The sequence below is a fragment of the Brachyistius frenatus genome, unplaced genomic scaffold (genome assembly GCF_029030835.1).
Source record: "Brachyistius frenatus isolate BFR_SWC_R1_liver_20210118 unplaced genomic scaffold, ASM2903083v1 Contig_278, whole genome shotgun sequence".
Classification (NCBI taxonomy): domain Eukaryota; kingdom Metazoa; phylum Chordata; class Actinopteri; family Embiotocidae; genus Brachyistius; species Brachyistius frenatus.
The window spans coordinates 228,664-243,952 of record NW_027210877.1 but is presented as its reverse complement, the minus strand read 5'-3'; the positions used below and the strand labels follow the sequence as shown (position 1 = coordinate 243,952).

Genomic DNA, 15,289 nt, shown 5'->3' with positions numbered 1-15,289 from the left:
CAAAATGGCTGATTTCTGTTGTTTTGTTGTTTTGGCTTTACAAATAAAAACATAAACATGAATTTACGATACGTCCTGCTGTTAGTTGTGTTTCCAATCAGCTGCGATAATTCTGCTTAGATTAGAAACATGATGGAATATGAACGATCACACGTTTTAATATCCTGTAAATGTACTTATACTACATACTTAATGTTCAACTCTGTAACCATGACAACAAGACTCCCATTTTTGTAAATGATTTCTTACTGGTAGTTAAAAAAAAAAGAGCCCAGTATGTTTTTTCATTCTTTTATAATTTCTGGTTCTGACGGACGTAAACAGTTTGTTACGTTTTTAATTTTTTTATTTTCGGGATCTCCGAGACGACATGAAGACGACGTCATTATTCACGTTCATGTTCCTGTTGTGTCGTCACACGTGAACACGTGATTCACCTCATGAGCTCAAAGAAGGATTCAAATAAAGTTTTTTAATTAGCATTAATACCATCGTGTGGTGTCTCATTTAGTTTGGTTCAAGGTGAAATATCGATTATTAAGTGAAATATTTTAACATATAACACAATTATTAGCATAAAATCTGCGCATATATTTGTTGAATGGAGTTGAACCGTGACGTTTTCTTTCAGCACCACAAAGATAATATTCTTCATTTTTACGAACGTATCACCGTGAAATTTACTCACCATCTTTCTAACCTGCAGTTACAGGTAACATATCAACATATGAACATATGAACAATAAGTATGTTCATGTGTTCATATGTTCATGTGTTCATGTGTTCATATGTTCATATGTTCATGTGTTCATATGTTCATGTGTTCATGTGTTCATATGTTCATGTGTTCATATGTTCATGTGTTCATGTGTTCATATGTTCATGTGTTCATGTGTTCATATGTTCATGTGTTCATATGTTCATGTGTTCATGTGTTCATGTGTTCATATGTTCATGTGTTCATATGTTCATGTGTTCATGTGTTCATATGTTCATGTGTTCATATGTTCATGTGTTCATATGTTCATGTGTTCATGTGTTCATATGTTCATGTGTTCATGTGTTCATATGTTCATGTGTTCATATGTTCATATGTTCATGTGTTCATGTGTTCATTTTCAAACTAAAATGGCGGACGTAATAGGAAAGTTAGCATGCTAACGTTAGCATTTAGCTAAACGAGTTCCTATTAATTAGTGAGTTCAAGTGCTGAAATAAAACTTCATTTGTAGTTATTCCATTAAAAACAAGTTCATTTGGGAATATTCTGGTTATCTGAGGTTCAATCATTATTAGCTTTGCTTTTAGTTTTAAGTTTGAGACACTTTTATTTCTGAAAAACAAAACTGAATTCAGTTATTTTGTCTTCTTTCTCAAATTAAACTGATTTTATGTGAAAACAAGCAGCTGCACAATGAAAAGCATTTTTTTTTTTAACCAATACTCGATTAAAACCTGAATAAAATCCCTTGAAACGTTCCTCCAGTTGCTTCATGGTAACAAAACCTCCAAAAAGTCACAGTTCACATTATATCTTTAAGTTTTGAATAAATAAACTTAAAATCTTTTACCTTGTCGGTTTCGTGGCGTTTTGCCTTTTTCCTGCAACGACGCCTCCAGACGGCAGGGGGCGACGTCACGTGCTTTTTGTTGTTGTTGACATACGTCACCAACATGCGACGGACGATCGAAACGCTTGTAATTAATAAAATGTATAAACGGTGGAGGATCAACGGAGTCACAGCAGAGAGAGGATTGATCTGATTGATCTGGTTGATCTGATGTCAGCGGGTGAGTCTGAACAAACAGAGAAAAGACGAAGTCGGTTTTAAAATCTGAGTTCTCTTCATGTTCATCTGGAAAAACCAAAACAGACTTTTACATAAAACATCATAAAACTGTAAAGTCAGAGTTTAAAACACAAACGGCAGCAAAACCGGAAGACAAATTTAAGACAATTATTCCATCTGTTCATTTATATTCAAGGCAAATCGTTTTGTAAACATTTATTTCAATACTTAAAAACCCAATATTAGACTTTACATTATCAACCGATCAGCTGTCTGCAGAGGAAGACACGTTTCATTCCAACTATTGATCATCACATGCTGTTTATTTCTATTAACTGATTAATAATTTAATCTCATTTAATCTGAGCAGCAGCTTCAAACTGCTTTTATATCTGAAACTACTGATTCATGAACTCAACACCAAACAATAAGGAAGCTAAAATGTACGTTTTCTCATCATAATCTGAACTAAATTGTTCAAAAGCTGTTTAAACATCTGAAAATAATCTTTTAGCATTTAATGAGCTGATCGAGTCAAAGAACGGTCATTTTAAAACAACTGTAAAATCTTCATTGATTTGTTGACCCACAGAAAACTTTTTTCCACGTTGGACAATTTACTGATTTTCGCTGTTTTATTATTGTAATATGAATATTTGGAGGTTTAAAACTAAAGGTTATTTTAAAAATGTGAATCTTAAATCATCATTCAGAACAAAAATCCTGATGAATCCAGAATGATGGTGAAATCTGCATTAAAATGAGTCGTATGATGAGTGTTGCCGGATGCTTGGCACTGAAATAATAGTAATGATAATAATGATGATGATAATTATGATAATAATAATAATAATAATGACGATGATAATACTGATGATGATAATGATGATAATAATAATGATGATGATAGTAATGATAATAATGATGATAATTATGATAATAATAATGATGATGACAATGATAATAATAATAATTACAATAATAATAATGACAATGATGATGATAATGATAACAATGATAATGATAGTAATGATAATAATGACAATAATGATGATGATGATGATGATAATGACGATAATAATAATGATGATGATGATAATTATGATGACGATAATGATAATAATTATAATAATGACAATAATGACGATAATGATAATAATGATAATAATGATAATAATAATGATGATAATGATAGTAATGATAGTAATGATAATAATGACAATAATGATAATAATGATGATGATAATTATGATAATAATGATAATAATAGTCATGATAATAATGATGATGATAATGATGATAATGATAATAATGATAATGATAGTAATGATAATAATGACGATAATGATGATAATAATGATGATGATAATGATGATAATAGTAACGATGACGATGATAATGATAATAATGATGATAATGATAATAATGATGATAGTGATAATAATGATAATAATGATAATAATGACAATAATGACGATAATGATAATAATGATGATGAAAATGATCATGATAATAATAATGATGATAATGACATTAATGATAATAATGATAATAATGACGATAATGATAATAATGATGATGATAATGATAGTAATGATAATAATGACGATAATGATAATAATGATGATAATAATGATGATGATAATGATGATAATAATAATGATGATGATAATTATGATAATAATAACGATGACGATGATAATAATGATGATAATGATAATAATGATGATAGTGATAATAATGATAATAATGATAATAATGACAATAATGACGATAATGATGATAATGACGGTAATGATAATAATGATGATAATGATGATGACGATGATAATGATAATACTGATGATGATAATGATAACAATAATAATTATGATAATAATATGATGATGATAATGATAATACTGATGATGATAATGATGATAACAATAATGATGATAATTATGATAATGATGTTAATGATAATGATAGTAATGATAATCATGACAATAATGACGATAATGATAATAATGATGATAATGATAATAATGATGATGATAATAATAATGATGATGATGATAATAATAATGATAATATAATAATGATGATGACAATAATAATACGATGATGGTAATAATATGATGATAATGATCATGACGATAATGATAATACTGATGATGATAATAATGATCATGATAATAATGATGACAATGATGATTATGATAATAATGATAATAATAACGATGATGACGATGATAATAATAATGATAATAATAACAATGATGATAATAATGATGATAATGATAATAATAATAATGATAATGATGTTAATGATAACGATGTTGATAATAATAATGACGATGATAATAATGATGATAATAATGATGATGATAATAATAACAATAATGATGATGATGATAATAATGATAATGATGATAATGATGATAATAATGATGATAATGATAGTAATGATAATAATGACAATAATGACGATAATGATAATGATGATAATGTTAATGATAATAATGATAATGATGATAATGACAGTAACGATAATGCTAATAATGATGATAATAATAATGATAGTGATAATAATGATGATAATGATAACAATGATAATGACAATAATAATAATGATAATAATGATAATTATGATTATAATGATAATAATGATGATAATAATAATAATGATGATGATAATGATGATAATGATAGCAATGATGGTAATGATAATCATGATAATAATGATGATGATAATGATAATAATGATGATGATAATAATGATGATAATGATGATAATAATGATGACAATGATAATAATAATGATAATGATAATAATGATGATGATAATGATGATGATTATAATGATAGTAATGATGATAATGCTAATAATGATGACAATAATGATAATAATGATTATAATATAATAATGATGATAATGACAATAATGATCATGATAATAATAATGATGATAATGATAATTATTATTATAATGATAATAATGATGATAATGATAATTAGAATAATAATAATAATGATGATGATGATAATGATAGTAATAATGATAATAATGATGGTAATGATGATCATGATAATAATGATCATGATAATGATCATGATAATAATGATGATGATGATAATTATAATAATGATAATAATAATTATTATAATGATAATAATGATGATGATAATAATGATGATAATAATAATAATGATGATGATAATAATGATAATGATGATAATGATAATCACGATTATAATGATAATAATGATGATAATGATAATTAGAATAATAATAATGATAATGATGATGATAACGATAATGATGATAATGATAGTAATGTTGATAATGATAGTAATGATGATAATGATAGTAATGATGATAATGATGATAATGATGGTAATGATGATAATGAAAATAATAGTAATAATAATGATGAGAATCATGACTATATGGATGAATAATAAAGTGACTGTGTTGTGGTTGGTGCAGCCAGCCTGTAGCAGCAGCAGGATGAGGATCCGGCTGCAGGGTCCGGGTCACGCCGCCGGCCTCCTTGCCGAGCTCAACCGCTGCCGGCAGACGCGGCGCTACTGTGACGTGTTCCTGCAGGTCGGAAACCGGACGTTCGCGGCCCACCGCGCCGTGCTGGCCTGCGCTGGCTCATACTTCCGCAATCTGCTGAGCCGCACGCCGGCCGCGTCCACTGCCGCCTTCTCGCTGGACTTCATCTCGCCGGCCAACTTCGACAAGGTGCTGACCTTTGTGTACACGGGCGAGATCCTGACCGACCTCATCGACGTCGGGGTTCTGTACGAGCTGGCGGAGCGGCTCGGTGTGGGCGAGCTGGTGAGGGCGTGTCACGCCACCTTCCCCGACCTGCAGTCGTCCGCGTCGGCCAGCAGTCCCGGAGACGTCGGCCTGGACACCGCCGCCGCATCGGCCTCGTCCGCGTGCTCCTCCGCCGCCTCCTGCTCCTCTCTGTCCTCCTCCGCCGCCCCGACTCCTGCACCCGCCGCCTCGCCTCTCTTTCAGCCCAGAATGTCCCGGCCGGGCCGCGGCGCTCCCACCGGTCCCCTTCCTCTGGACCTGAAGGCGGAAGACGTCCAATCTCACATCGGATACGGCCAGATGGCGGGAGATCAGCAGTTACAAGGAGGACTTCTCCTCAGTGGTCGGAGCGGCGCCGTGCTGCCGGCGGGCCTCCTGCTGAAGAAGGAGGACGAGCAGGCAGGAGGACAGTGTGAGGACGGACATGACGGCCCCGTCCCGCTGCCTCAGAGCAGCGACGCGCCGCCGTCCCTCCCCGACTCCTCGGCTCAGATTGCAGCCGAGGCCCCGACGTCATCCTCGGGCGAAGCTCTCGGCGGCCTGCGGGTGGAGGCGGTTGGAGGCGGCGGGCTGATGTTTGGGGAGGTGGAGGACGGAGACACAGAGGAGGACGAGAGGGACGCTCTGCGAGACAACGGAGCCATGGAGACGACGGAGGAGGAGGAGCAGTGGAGACGGTTGGCGGATGACATCATTGAGCTGAGCGACGACGAGAACTTTCTGGAGGAGGACGAAGAGGACGAGGAGGACCTAGTGTGTCTGGAGAACGGAGACGGAGGGAACACGAGCCGCCAGGTACCGGTTCTGTCGTTCTGTCGTTCCTTCGTTCCGTCGTTCCTCCGTTCCGTCGTTCCTTCGTTCTGTCGCTCCTCCGTTCCGTCGTTCCTTCGTTCTGTCGTTCCTTCGTTCTGTCGTTCCGTCGTTCCTTCGTTCTGTCATTCTGCTGTTCCTTCGTTCTGTCGCTCCTTCGTTCTGTCGTTCCTTCGTTCTGTCGTTCCGTCGTTCCTTCGTTCCTTCGTTCCGTCGTTGTCGTTCCTTCGTTCCGTCGTTCCTTCATTGTCGTTCCTTCGTTCCGTCGTTCCGTCGTTGTCGTTCCTTCGTTCCGTCGTTCCTTCATTGTCGTTCCGTCGTTCCGTCGTTGTCGTTCCTTCGTTCCGTCGTTCCTTCATTGTCGTTCCTTCGTTCCGTCGTTCCGTCGTTCCTTCGTTCCGTCGTTCCGTCGTTCCTTCGTTCAGTCGTTCCTTTGTTGTCGTTCCTTCGCTTCGTTGTTCCTTCGTTCAGTCGTTCCTTCGTTCCTTCGTTCCGTCGTTCCGTCGTTCCTTCGCTCCGTCGTTCCTTCGTTCCTTCGTTCAGTCGTTCCTTTGTTGTCGTTCCTTCGTTCCTTCGTTCCGTCGTTCCTTCATTGTCGTTCCTTCGTTCCGTCGTTCCGTCGTTGTCGTTCCTTCGTTCCGTCGTTCCTTCATTGTCGTTCCGTCGTTCCTTCGTTCCGTCGTTGTCGTTCCTTCGTTCCGTCGTTCCTTCATTGTCGTTCCTTCGTTCCGTCGTTCCGTCGTTCCGTCGTTCCGTCGTTCCTTCGTTCAGTCGTTCCTTTGTTGTCGTTCCTTCGCTTCGTTGTTCCTTCGTTCAGTCGTTCCTTCGTTCCGTCGCTCCGTCGTTCCTTCGCTTCGTTGTTCCTTCGTTCAGTCGTTCCTTCGTTCCTTCGTTCCTTCGTTCCGTCGTTCCTTCGCTCCGTCGTTCCTTCGCTCCGTCGTTCCTTCGTTCCGTCGTTCCTTCGTTCAGTCGTTCCTTCGCTCCGTCGTTCCTTCCGTCGTTCCTTCGTTCCGTCATTCCTTCCATCGTTCCTTCGTTCCGTCGTTCCTTCCTTCCGTCGTTCCTTCGCTCCGTCGTTCCTTCGTTCAGTCGTTCCTTCGTTCAGTCGTTCCTTCGTTGTCGTTCCTTCGTTCCGTCGTTTCTTCGCTCCGTCGTTCCTTCGTTCCGTCGTTCCTTCGTTCCGTCGTTCCTTCGCTCCGTCGTTCCTTCATTGTCGTTCCTTCGCTCCGTCGTTCCTTCGTTCCGTCGTTCCTTCGTTCAGTCGTTCCTTCGTTCAGTCGTTCCTTCATTGTCGTTCCTTCGTTCCGTCGTTCCTTCGTTCCGTCGTTCCTTCGTTCCGTCGTTCCTTCGCTCCGTCGTTCCTTCGTTCCTTCGCTCCGTCGTTCCTTCGCTTCGTCGTTCCGTCGTTCCTTCGCTTCGTCGTTCCTTCGCCTCGTCGTTCCTTCGTTCCGTCGTTCCTTCGCTTCGTCGTTCCTTCGCTTCGTCGTTCCTTCGTTCCGTCGTTCCGTCGTTCCTTCGTTCCGTCGTTCCATCGTTCTGTCAGTAAACTTGCTTCCAATAAACGTCCGTACAGGTAAAGTAATGTTCTTTGATCCTCCAGGTGACAGGAAGCGTGCTGTCATGTAAAGCCTGCGCCGCGCCTCTCCCGGCCGACCCCGCCTCCATCAGACGCCACGGCGAGAGCCACCTGACGGAGGCGGGGCTCTGCAGGCTGTGCGGTGCCTCGTTCCCGGACCGCGCCGCCGCCGCCTCCCACGCCCTCTCCCACGTCGGGGTGCAGCTCTTCACCTGCGACATGTGTCACCTGCAGTTCTGCAGCCAGAACAAGCTGCTGCGCCACCACCGCCAGACATCCTCCACCTACACCATCCCACAGGGGGCGCTGACGAGCAGCAGCCACGGCTCCGAGCTGCAGTGTGCCGTGTGCAGCAAAGCCCTCAGCAAGGACTTCCAGGTAAGCGGACGTCGAGACATTTTCAGGTCAGTTTCGTGCATAAAGTGGAAGATTCACTGACGACATTGTTGGCGTATGAGATGAGATTATGACGACGCTGTTTAACCGGCCGCCGCCTCGGCGAGACTCTCACGTTACCCTCCCTCCACTTCCTCCCCCCGCAGACCGTCAGAGACCACCTGCTGAGCCACGTGTGTCCTCAGAGCCTGCTTTGCGGCGTGTGTCCCGTCCCCCAGCTCTCCCTCTGCTCCCTGCTGTGGCACGCCCTCGCCCACCTCTCGCTGCCCGTCTTCGCCTGCCCGCACTGCGCCCGATGCGTCGCGGAGCGCCCCCTGCTGGACCGACACATGGCGGCGCACGCCGAGGAGGCGGCGGCGAAGGAGCGGGAGCGGTCGGCGCTGAGGGCGTTCCGAGGAGTCGGAGGAGGCCTGGCGGGAGCGGAGGAGCTGCACTGCTTCCTGTGCCCGCAGACGTTCCGCTCCGCCTCGGCCTTCCAGCACCACCTCGGCCTGCACACCAACGAGTCGCTGGGGGCCGGCGGGGGGGCGGGGTGGTCCGGCAAACGGAAGGCCGACCATCTGCCGGACTGCCCGGCGTCCTCCTGCTCCTCCTCGTCTCCGCGGGACGCCGGCGGCCTCGTCAAGATGAGCGGCCTGGGTTTGAACCTGGGGATGGGCTTCGGCCTGCCAGAGAAGTTCTTTCCGGGGTCGACGCACGGCTCGTCCTCCGGGGGCGTCGCCAACGGGAGCGCCGGGCAGGACGGGGGAGCGGCGGCGGCGGGGATTCGCGGGAAGTGGTACCGCTGCCGCTACTGCGGGAAACGCTTCGCCCACTCGGGGGAGTTCACGTACCACCTGCGCATCCACACTGGGGAGAAACCCTACCAATGCAAAGTGTGCCTGCGCTTCTTCCGCGGCCGCTCCACGATGATCTGCCACCTGAAAACGCACGCCGGCGCGCTGATGTACCGCTGCACCGTCTGCGGCCTCTTCTTCTCCACGCTGAAGCTGGTGTCGTCGCACATGGAGCTGCACAAGGACCACCTGCCGGCCGACTTCAACATCGAGCAGACCTTCATGTACAACGACCACTCCAAGGAGCCGCTGCCCGCCGCCGACCCCTGAACCCTCCCACCCCCCACCTCCTCCACTCCCCGACCACCCCCGTCCTCCGTGTCTGGTTGTCGTGGACCATAATACTGCTTATGATAGACGAGGGCTGAAACTCAAAGATTATTTTTATTATATTTTTGATTAATCGTTTTGTCTTTAAACCATCAAAAATGTCCAAAGTGGCATCTTAAAATTTTAATTACAAAACAAAAATATTCCCAAAAATCTGACAAATTTCACATTTTAAAAGCTGGAAACGGAAACTTATAACTTTTTTTCTTGATAAATTTGATTAATTTAGTTATATTCATTAAAATTTGTTTCTGACTAAAAATTATTTTCATTCACGTAGTTATCTATTGTTTTGGCTGTAAAATGTAAAAATGTCAAAAATGACGTCTTTGAATTAGTTGTTTTGTCCAAAAAAACAACTAAATTGATAATCAAGACTCTTTCTGATGAAACATTATTGACCATCTCACTAAATATAGTCACACTAAAAATTTATTATATTTTTGATTAATAAATTGTTTCAGCTGTATAACGTAAATAAATTGGTTGTTTTCTTTTCATGAAAAAAATTCAAATGACTTTATAACAATATTAAACACAACAATTTGATCATTTTCTCATTTCTGAAGCAGGAACCAGAGAAAATTTTGTGTTTTTGTTTTGAAGAATTTCTTTCAAAATCTATATGGATGATTGAAACTGTTTCTGTTGAATTTCCCGTCGATGGATGAATCCATCAGCCGTAGACTTGTAGAATGTAGTGGACATATTATCTGTCGGATGTCTTCAGAAACCTCAACAACATCTGGATGATGATCTCACGGTTATTAAAGTAGCACCTCATCGTAGCAGAAAGATTATTTTCTTATATTTGCAGTCACTATTTTCACACGCTAGTTTTTTACGTGTCCTTAAAAGTTTCGTGTTTGATGAAACATAAAACGTTTCACTTGTCTTTCAAACGTAAACATTTGTTTATCTGGAAGGACGCCGTGTCGTCGCGTGCTGCGTTCACGTGTTTTTTAGAGCGTGTGAAGTGTGTCGTGCTGTAGAGAAAAACCTGATATTTAAGTGCCCATCTACACATTTTTCTGTGTCTTACCTCATATTTATGACAGTATTTATTATTTGTACGCTTTTCTACGTCTCATTATCTGTTTCTAAAGATGTCTATGAATGTTTTTTTAAATATTGTTTTGGAAAAAGAATAAAATAAAGGCCTTTTAAGGACGACTGTTATCCCGCCTGGATTGTTGTTTTTTTGCATCCATCATCAGAACTTGAAGCGGCTGCTTCCGGGCCTCGTGACCTTTGCCCTCCTTTTAAAGCCGCCTCTTCCTGCTATTGTGCCATCTGTGGAATTACTGGTTTTAGCTTCTTATTGTTTCAACTGTTGACACGTTCCAGAAATGGAAGTGATGACGAAAAGTGCAAGAGCAGCAAAAAGCTTGTAAAATAAACACTGAGCTTCCAAAAAACCTGTTCTCACTTTGTTTTCACTGCAAAGTGCAAAAAAATTCAACTTGATGTTTTTGCAGCTCGAATGGAAACAAGCAGGTTTTTTTTAAGGGAGTTTTATTGCGTGTTTCTATAGATGAGGACGACATCACATAAATAACAAGCAAGCTTTGATTTAAAGCAGGTAAGACATTTATAAGGATTTCTGTCTGACGCTTGATTACACACATCCCTCCCTCCCCCCCCCCCCGCCGCCTTGGTGCCTCAAGTTCCTGTAGGAGCTGAGAAGAGAAACAATCATTTCCTCCTCGGTTTAAAAACTGATCACATAGATGCTAAAAAACAAAAAGAAAACAGGAAGTGGTTAATGAGGAAGGTGCAGGTGAGCCCATCCGATGTCTCCACAAGGCCGCCGCCTTCTTCTTGACGAGTCCAGTAAACTCAGTTCTCGGCTTCTGTTCTTACAACCCGACGTCGGACTGGCTGGTGCTGCCGTTACTTAGGTTGCGCTGCTTCTCCGGGTCTCCACCGTCTCCGTTGGCGGCGCCGGGTTTGGCTCCCGCCTGCTCCGCGGCGCCCTCTTTGGGTATGTAGTCCACCACCGTGTTGATGAGGTTGTTGCGGAAGCTCTTGCTGAGGAAGTTGTAGAGGAAGGGGTTGGCCACGCAGTGGAAGAGCGAGAGGCTCTGCACCACGCTGAAGGAGAAGTACAGCACGTCCACGGTGTTGCAGCTGAACGCGTACGGGTCCAAGTCGTTGACGGTCATCAGGAACATCACCAGGTGGTACGGCAGCCAGCACACCACGAACACCAGCGAGTACACGTGCACCAACCAAACGTCACGACGGCCGCGCACGTCCGGCGCCGTGCGGACGGCGCGGGCGATGAGCACGTTGCAGGTGACGATGACGGCGGCGGGTCCGAGGAACTGGAAGAGCAGGCAGAGGAAGGTCACGGACACGAACCACTCGGTGTAGTTGTACTCGGGCATCATGTAGCAGCCCGGCTCGTCCCACTCCAGCAGGTCCACGTGGACGTTCTCCATCAGCGCCAGGAGCAAGGACAGCGCCCACAGCCCGCCGCACAGCACCCAGCGCTGCCGGCCCGCCACCGGGAACACGGCCGGCGCCGACGGCCGGGTCAGCGACAGGTAGCGCTCCAGCGTCATGAAGGCCAGGAAGAAGGAGCTGCTGTAGAAGTTGACCACGTAGATGAGGTTGGTGACCTTGCAGAGGAAGCGGCCCCACAGCCAAACCTTGTCCATGGTCACCTCCATCATGAAGAACGGCAGGATCACGATCACCATCAGGTCCGACAGGCTCACGTTGATGATGCAGAACAGGACGCCGTTGGCCGAGTGGCGCCGGCGCCAGTTGACCCAGACGACCAGCGCGTTCTCCAGCAGACCCGTCACGAAGATGAACAGGTAGAGCAGGAACAGCGCGATGCGCCGGCAGTTGGTGTCCAGCTGGATGGTGCATTCGTACACGAACCACGGAGTCCCGTTCAGCGAGTGGTTGAACTCCTCGGACATCATGATCTACTGGGAGCACAGCAGGGGGTCACAGCAGGGGGTCATATCAGGGAGTCACAGCAGGGGGTCACAGCAGGGGGTCATATCAGGGAGTCACAGCAGGGGGTCACAGCAGGGGGTCAGGGAGTCACAGCAGGGGGTCACAGCAGGGGGTCACAGCAGGGAGTCATATCAGGGAGTCACAGCAGGGGGTCACAGCAGCAGGTCACAGCAGGGGGTCACAGCAGGGGGCCACAGCAGGGAGTCATATCAGGGAGTCACAGCAGGGGGTCACAGCAGGGGGCCACAGCAGGGAGTCACATCAGGGGGCCACAGCAGGGAGTCATATCAGGGAGTCACAGCAGGGGGGTCAGGGAGTCACAGCAGGGGGTTCAGGGAGTCACAGCAGCAGGGAGTCACAGCAGGGTCACATCAGTCACAGCAGGGGGTCACAGCAGGGGGTCATATCAGGGAGTCACAGCAGGGGGTCACAGCAGGGTCACAGCAGCAGGGGTCACAGCAGGGGGTCACAGCAGGGAGTCATATCAGGGAGTCACAGCAGGGGGTCACAGCAGGGGGCCACAGCAGGGAGTCACATCAGGGGGCCACAGCAGGGAGTCACAGCAGGGGGTTGCAGCAGGGGGTCACAGCAGGGAGTCATATCAGGGAGTCACAGCAAGGGGTCACAGCAGGGGGTCATATCAGGGAGTCACAGCAGGGGGTCACAGCAAGGGGTCACAGCAGGGGGTCATATCAGGGAGTCACAGCAGGGGGTCACAGCAGCAGGTCACAGCAGGGAGTCATATCAGGGAGTCACAGCAGCAGGGGTCAGGGCAGGTCACAGCAGGGGGTCACAGCAGCAGGTCACAGCAGGGGGTCACAGCAGGGGGCCACAGCAGGGAGTCACATCAAGGGGCCACAGCAGGGAGTCACAGCAGGGGGTTGCAGCAGGGGGTCACAGCAGCAGGTCACAGCAGCAGGTCACAGCAGGGAGTCATATCAGGGAGTCATAGCAGGGGGCCACAGCAGGGGGCCACAGCAGCAGGTCACAGCAGGGGGCCACAGCAGGGAGTCATATCAGGGAGTCACAGCAGGGAGTCACAGCAGGGGGTCACAGCAGGGTGCTGATGGAAGAAGAGGGAGTGGAGGGGGAGGAAGAGGAAGATGAAGGGGAGGAGGAGAATGAAGAGGAGCTGGAGCAGGAAGAGGAGGATGAAGAGGAGGGGGAGGAGAAAGAGGAGGAGGTGGTGGAGAAAGGGGAGGAAGAGGAGGAGGATGAAGAAGAGGTGGAAGAGGACGAGGACGAGGAAAAGGAAGAGGAGGACACGTGCTGGGCTGAAAGCTCCTCTAAAGCTCCTCTATTCTAAACATTCAGTTGGACTTCGAGGTGCTGAAGAATTATTCAGTCAAGTTTTTGCACATTATTTTTACTATTATTATTATTAGTAATCATCCAGTTTAATTTTGTATTCTTGCGTTCTGTTGAAGTCAGTGGTTTTTATAAAATGGATTAAAGCTAAAGAAACAAGTCGCTTTTTATTCCATGAATTGTTCTTTTCTCTCCACAGCCAACATTACCCACAATGCAACATGACCACAGACAGGTTGACATCACTCAGGTGCCTCATGCCAGCAGAAAAAATAAATAAAATAAAACAAAAATTTATATTAATAAAGTTTATGTTCGTAAAAAAATATCAAAATTAAAATGCATCTTAATATAAACTAAATAAAAATATAAAGAATTTTAAAAAAGTAAATATAATAAAAACTGATGAAATATTTTAAAATGTAATGTACATTAATATGTGTCTGTGTACATATGCGAATGTGTTATTTAAATGCAATGCTAGAACAATGCTACGGTATATAAATAATAAATGAATGCAGTCACATGCATGGAACAGCTGGAAACAAACAGCTGGAAACAGCCAGATGTGCAACATCAGGAGTTAAAGGTAGACACAGGAGATAAACTCTTTAAAATGACATCGTACCTGCTGCTGTCTGGAGGAGACGACAAAGAGTCCCACGGCTGCTGCTGTAAACACTGCTGCTAATAATAATAATAATAATAATAATAATAATAATGATAATAACAATAATAATAATACTGCTGCTGTAAACACTGCTGCTACTGAGGACAAACTGAGGAACCAGGAACCTGCTACACCCTCCCATTAACTCTGTTACACACACAGAGAGAGAGAGAGAGAGGCAGAGACACCCAACAGGACATCCTGTGACCTTCAGGGTCTCTCACCAAACTGAAGATGCGTTTTAACTTCCTGATTATGAATTTATATCTGAAGACTCCAAAACAAACAAAATGTCGCCGTCTACTTTTCACAGGTTTGTTTTGTTTTTGTTTTACATATAAAAACATGTCAATCACATCTAAATGCTCCTCCTCCTCCGCCCCTCCTCCTCCTGCTCCTCCGCAGCTCCTCCTCCCCCTGCTCCTCCTCCTGGTGCTGCTCCTCTGCAGCTCCTCGAGGTTGAGAAGGAGGTCAGACAGGTTGGGAGTGAAGGTTTGTGTTGGCCGTGGTTCTACTGTTCTCTACTTCATCTGTGGATCGTCAGCAGTTTGCTGCTCATCCTGCCCCCCCTCCCCCCCCCAATATTTGCTGCTCATCCTGCCCCCCCCCCCCGCCCCCCCAATATTTGCTGCTCATCCTGCCCCTCCCCCCCCTCCCCAGTTGTTCTGGTGAACCGGGTAGGAACCTGTCAGCACATTTGCTCTCTACTGATGAAACAGGAAGGAAGCGGTCAACAGAAACAGAGCGACCTCTGACCTCTGACCCTCGTCGTGTTGTTGAGGAGAAGCTCGA

The 15,289-nt window shown here is 44.5% G+C and overlaps 3 protein-coding genes across 5 annotated transcripts; 2 read left to right on the top strand and 1 right to left on the bottom strand.

Annotated features, from left to right (window-relative positions):
* Positions 1-1,766: 1,766 nt before the first annotated feature.
* LOC138634781 (zinc finger and BTB domain-containing protein 39) lies at positions 1,767-10,714 on the top strand. Of its 2 annotated transcripts, XM_069721934.1 has the most exons (4): positions 1,767-1,791; positions 5,260-6,393; positions 8,009-8,362; positions 8,527-10,714. In XM_069721934.1, the coding sequence occupies exons 2-4, from the start codon at positions 5,281-5,283 to the stop codon at positions 9,484-9,486; spliced, it is 2,427 nt and encodes an 808-aa protein (XP_069578035.1). In that variant the 5' UTR covers positions 1,767-1,791; positions 5,260-5,280; the 3' UTR covers positions 9,487-10,714. The 2 variants fall into 2 exon arrangements, with proteins under 2 accessions (XP_069578035.1, XP_069578034.1); XM_069721933.1 differs by lacking the exon at positions 1,767-1,791 and having other exon boundaries at positions 5,183-6,393.
* Positions 10,715-11,060: 346 nt separating this feature from the next.
* On the bottom strand, positions 11,061-14,837 carry gpr182 (G protein-coupled receptor 182). Of its 2 annotated transcripts, none has more exons than XM_069721923.1 (2): positions 14,456-14,837; positions 11,061-12,488 (listed from the first exon to the last, which is right to left on the bottom strand). In XM_069721923.1, the coding sequence occupies exon 2, from the start codon at positions 12,480-12,482 to the stop codon at positions 11,406-11,408; it is 1,077 nt and encodes a 358-aa protein (XP_069578024.1). In that variant the 5' UTR covers positions 12,483-12,488; positions 14,456-14,837; the 3' UTR covers positions 11,061-11,405. The 2 variants fall into 2 exon arrangements, with proteins under 2 accessions (XP_069578024.1, XP_069578023.1); XM_069721922.1 differs by having other exon boundaries at positions 11,061-12,485.
* On the top strand, positions 12,481-13,626 carry LOC138634795 (uncharacterized transmembrane protein DDB_G0289901-like). The gene has a single exon (XM_069721951.1). The coding sequence runs from the start codon at positions 12,481-12,483 to the stop codon at positions 13,624-13,626; it is 1,146 nt and encodes a 381-aa protein (XP_069578052.1).
* Positions 14,838-15,289: the final 452 nt, after the last annotated feature.

Excerpts from the sequence above, each read along its gene's own strand:
- LOC138634781 (XM_069721933.1), top strand. The coding sequence starts at position 5,200 with ATGATGAGAATCATGACTATATGGATGAATAATAAAGTGACTGTGTTG. Across the intron at positions 6,394-8,008 it reads GAGGGAACACGAGCCGCCAG|GTGACAGGAAGCGTGCTGTC; the intron begins GTACCGGTTCTG and ends TTGATCCTCCAG. Across the intron at positions 8,363-8,526 it reads CCCTCAGCAAGGACTTCCAG|ACCGTCAGAGACCACCTGCT; the intron begins GTAAGCGGACGT and ends CTCCCCCCGCAG.
- LOC138634795 (XM_069721951.1), top strand. The coding sequence starts at position 12,481 with ATGATCTACTGGGAGCACAGCAGGGGGTCACAGCAGGGGGTCATATCA.
- gpr182 (XM_069721923.1), bottom strand. The coding sequence starts at position 12,482 with ATGATGTCCGAGGAGTTCAACCACTCGCTGAACGGGACTCCGTGGTTC.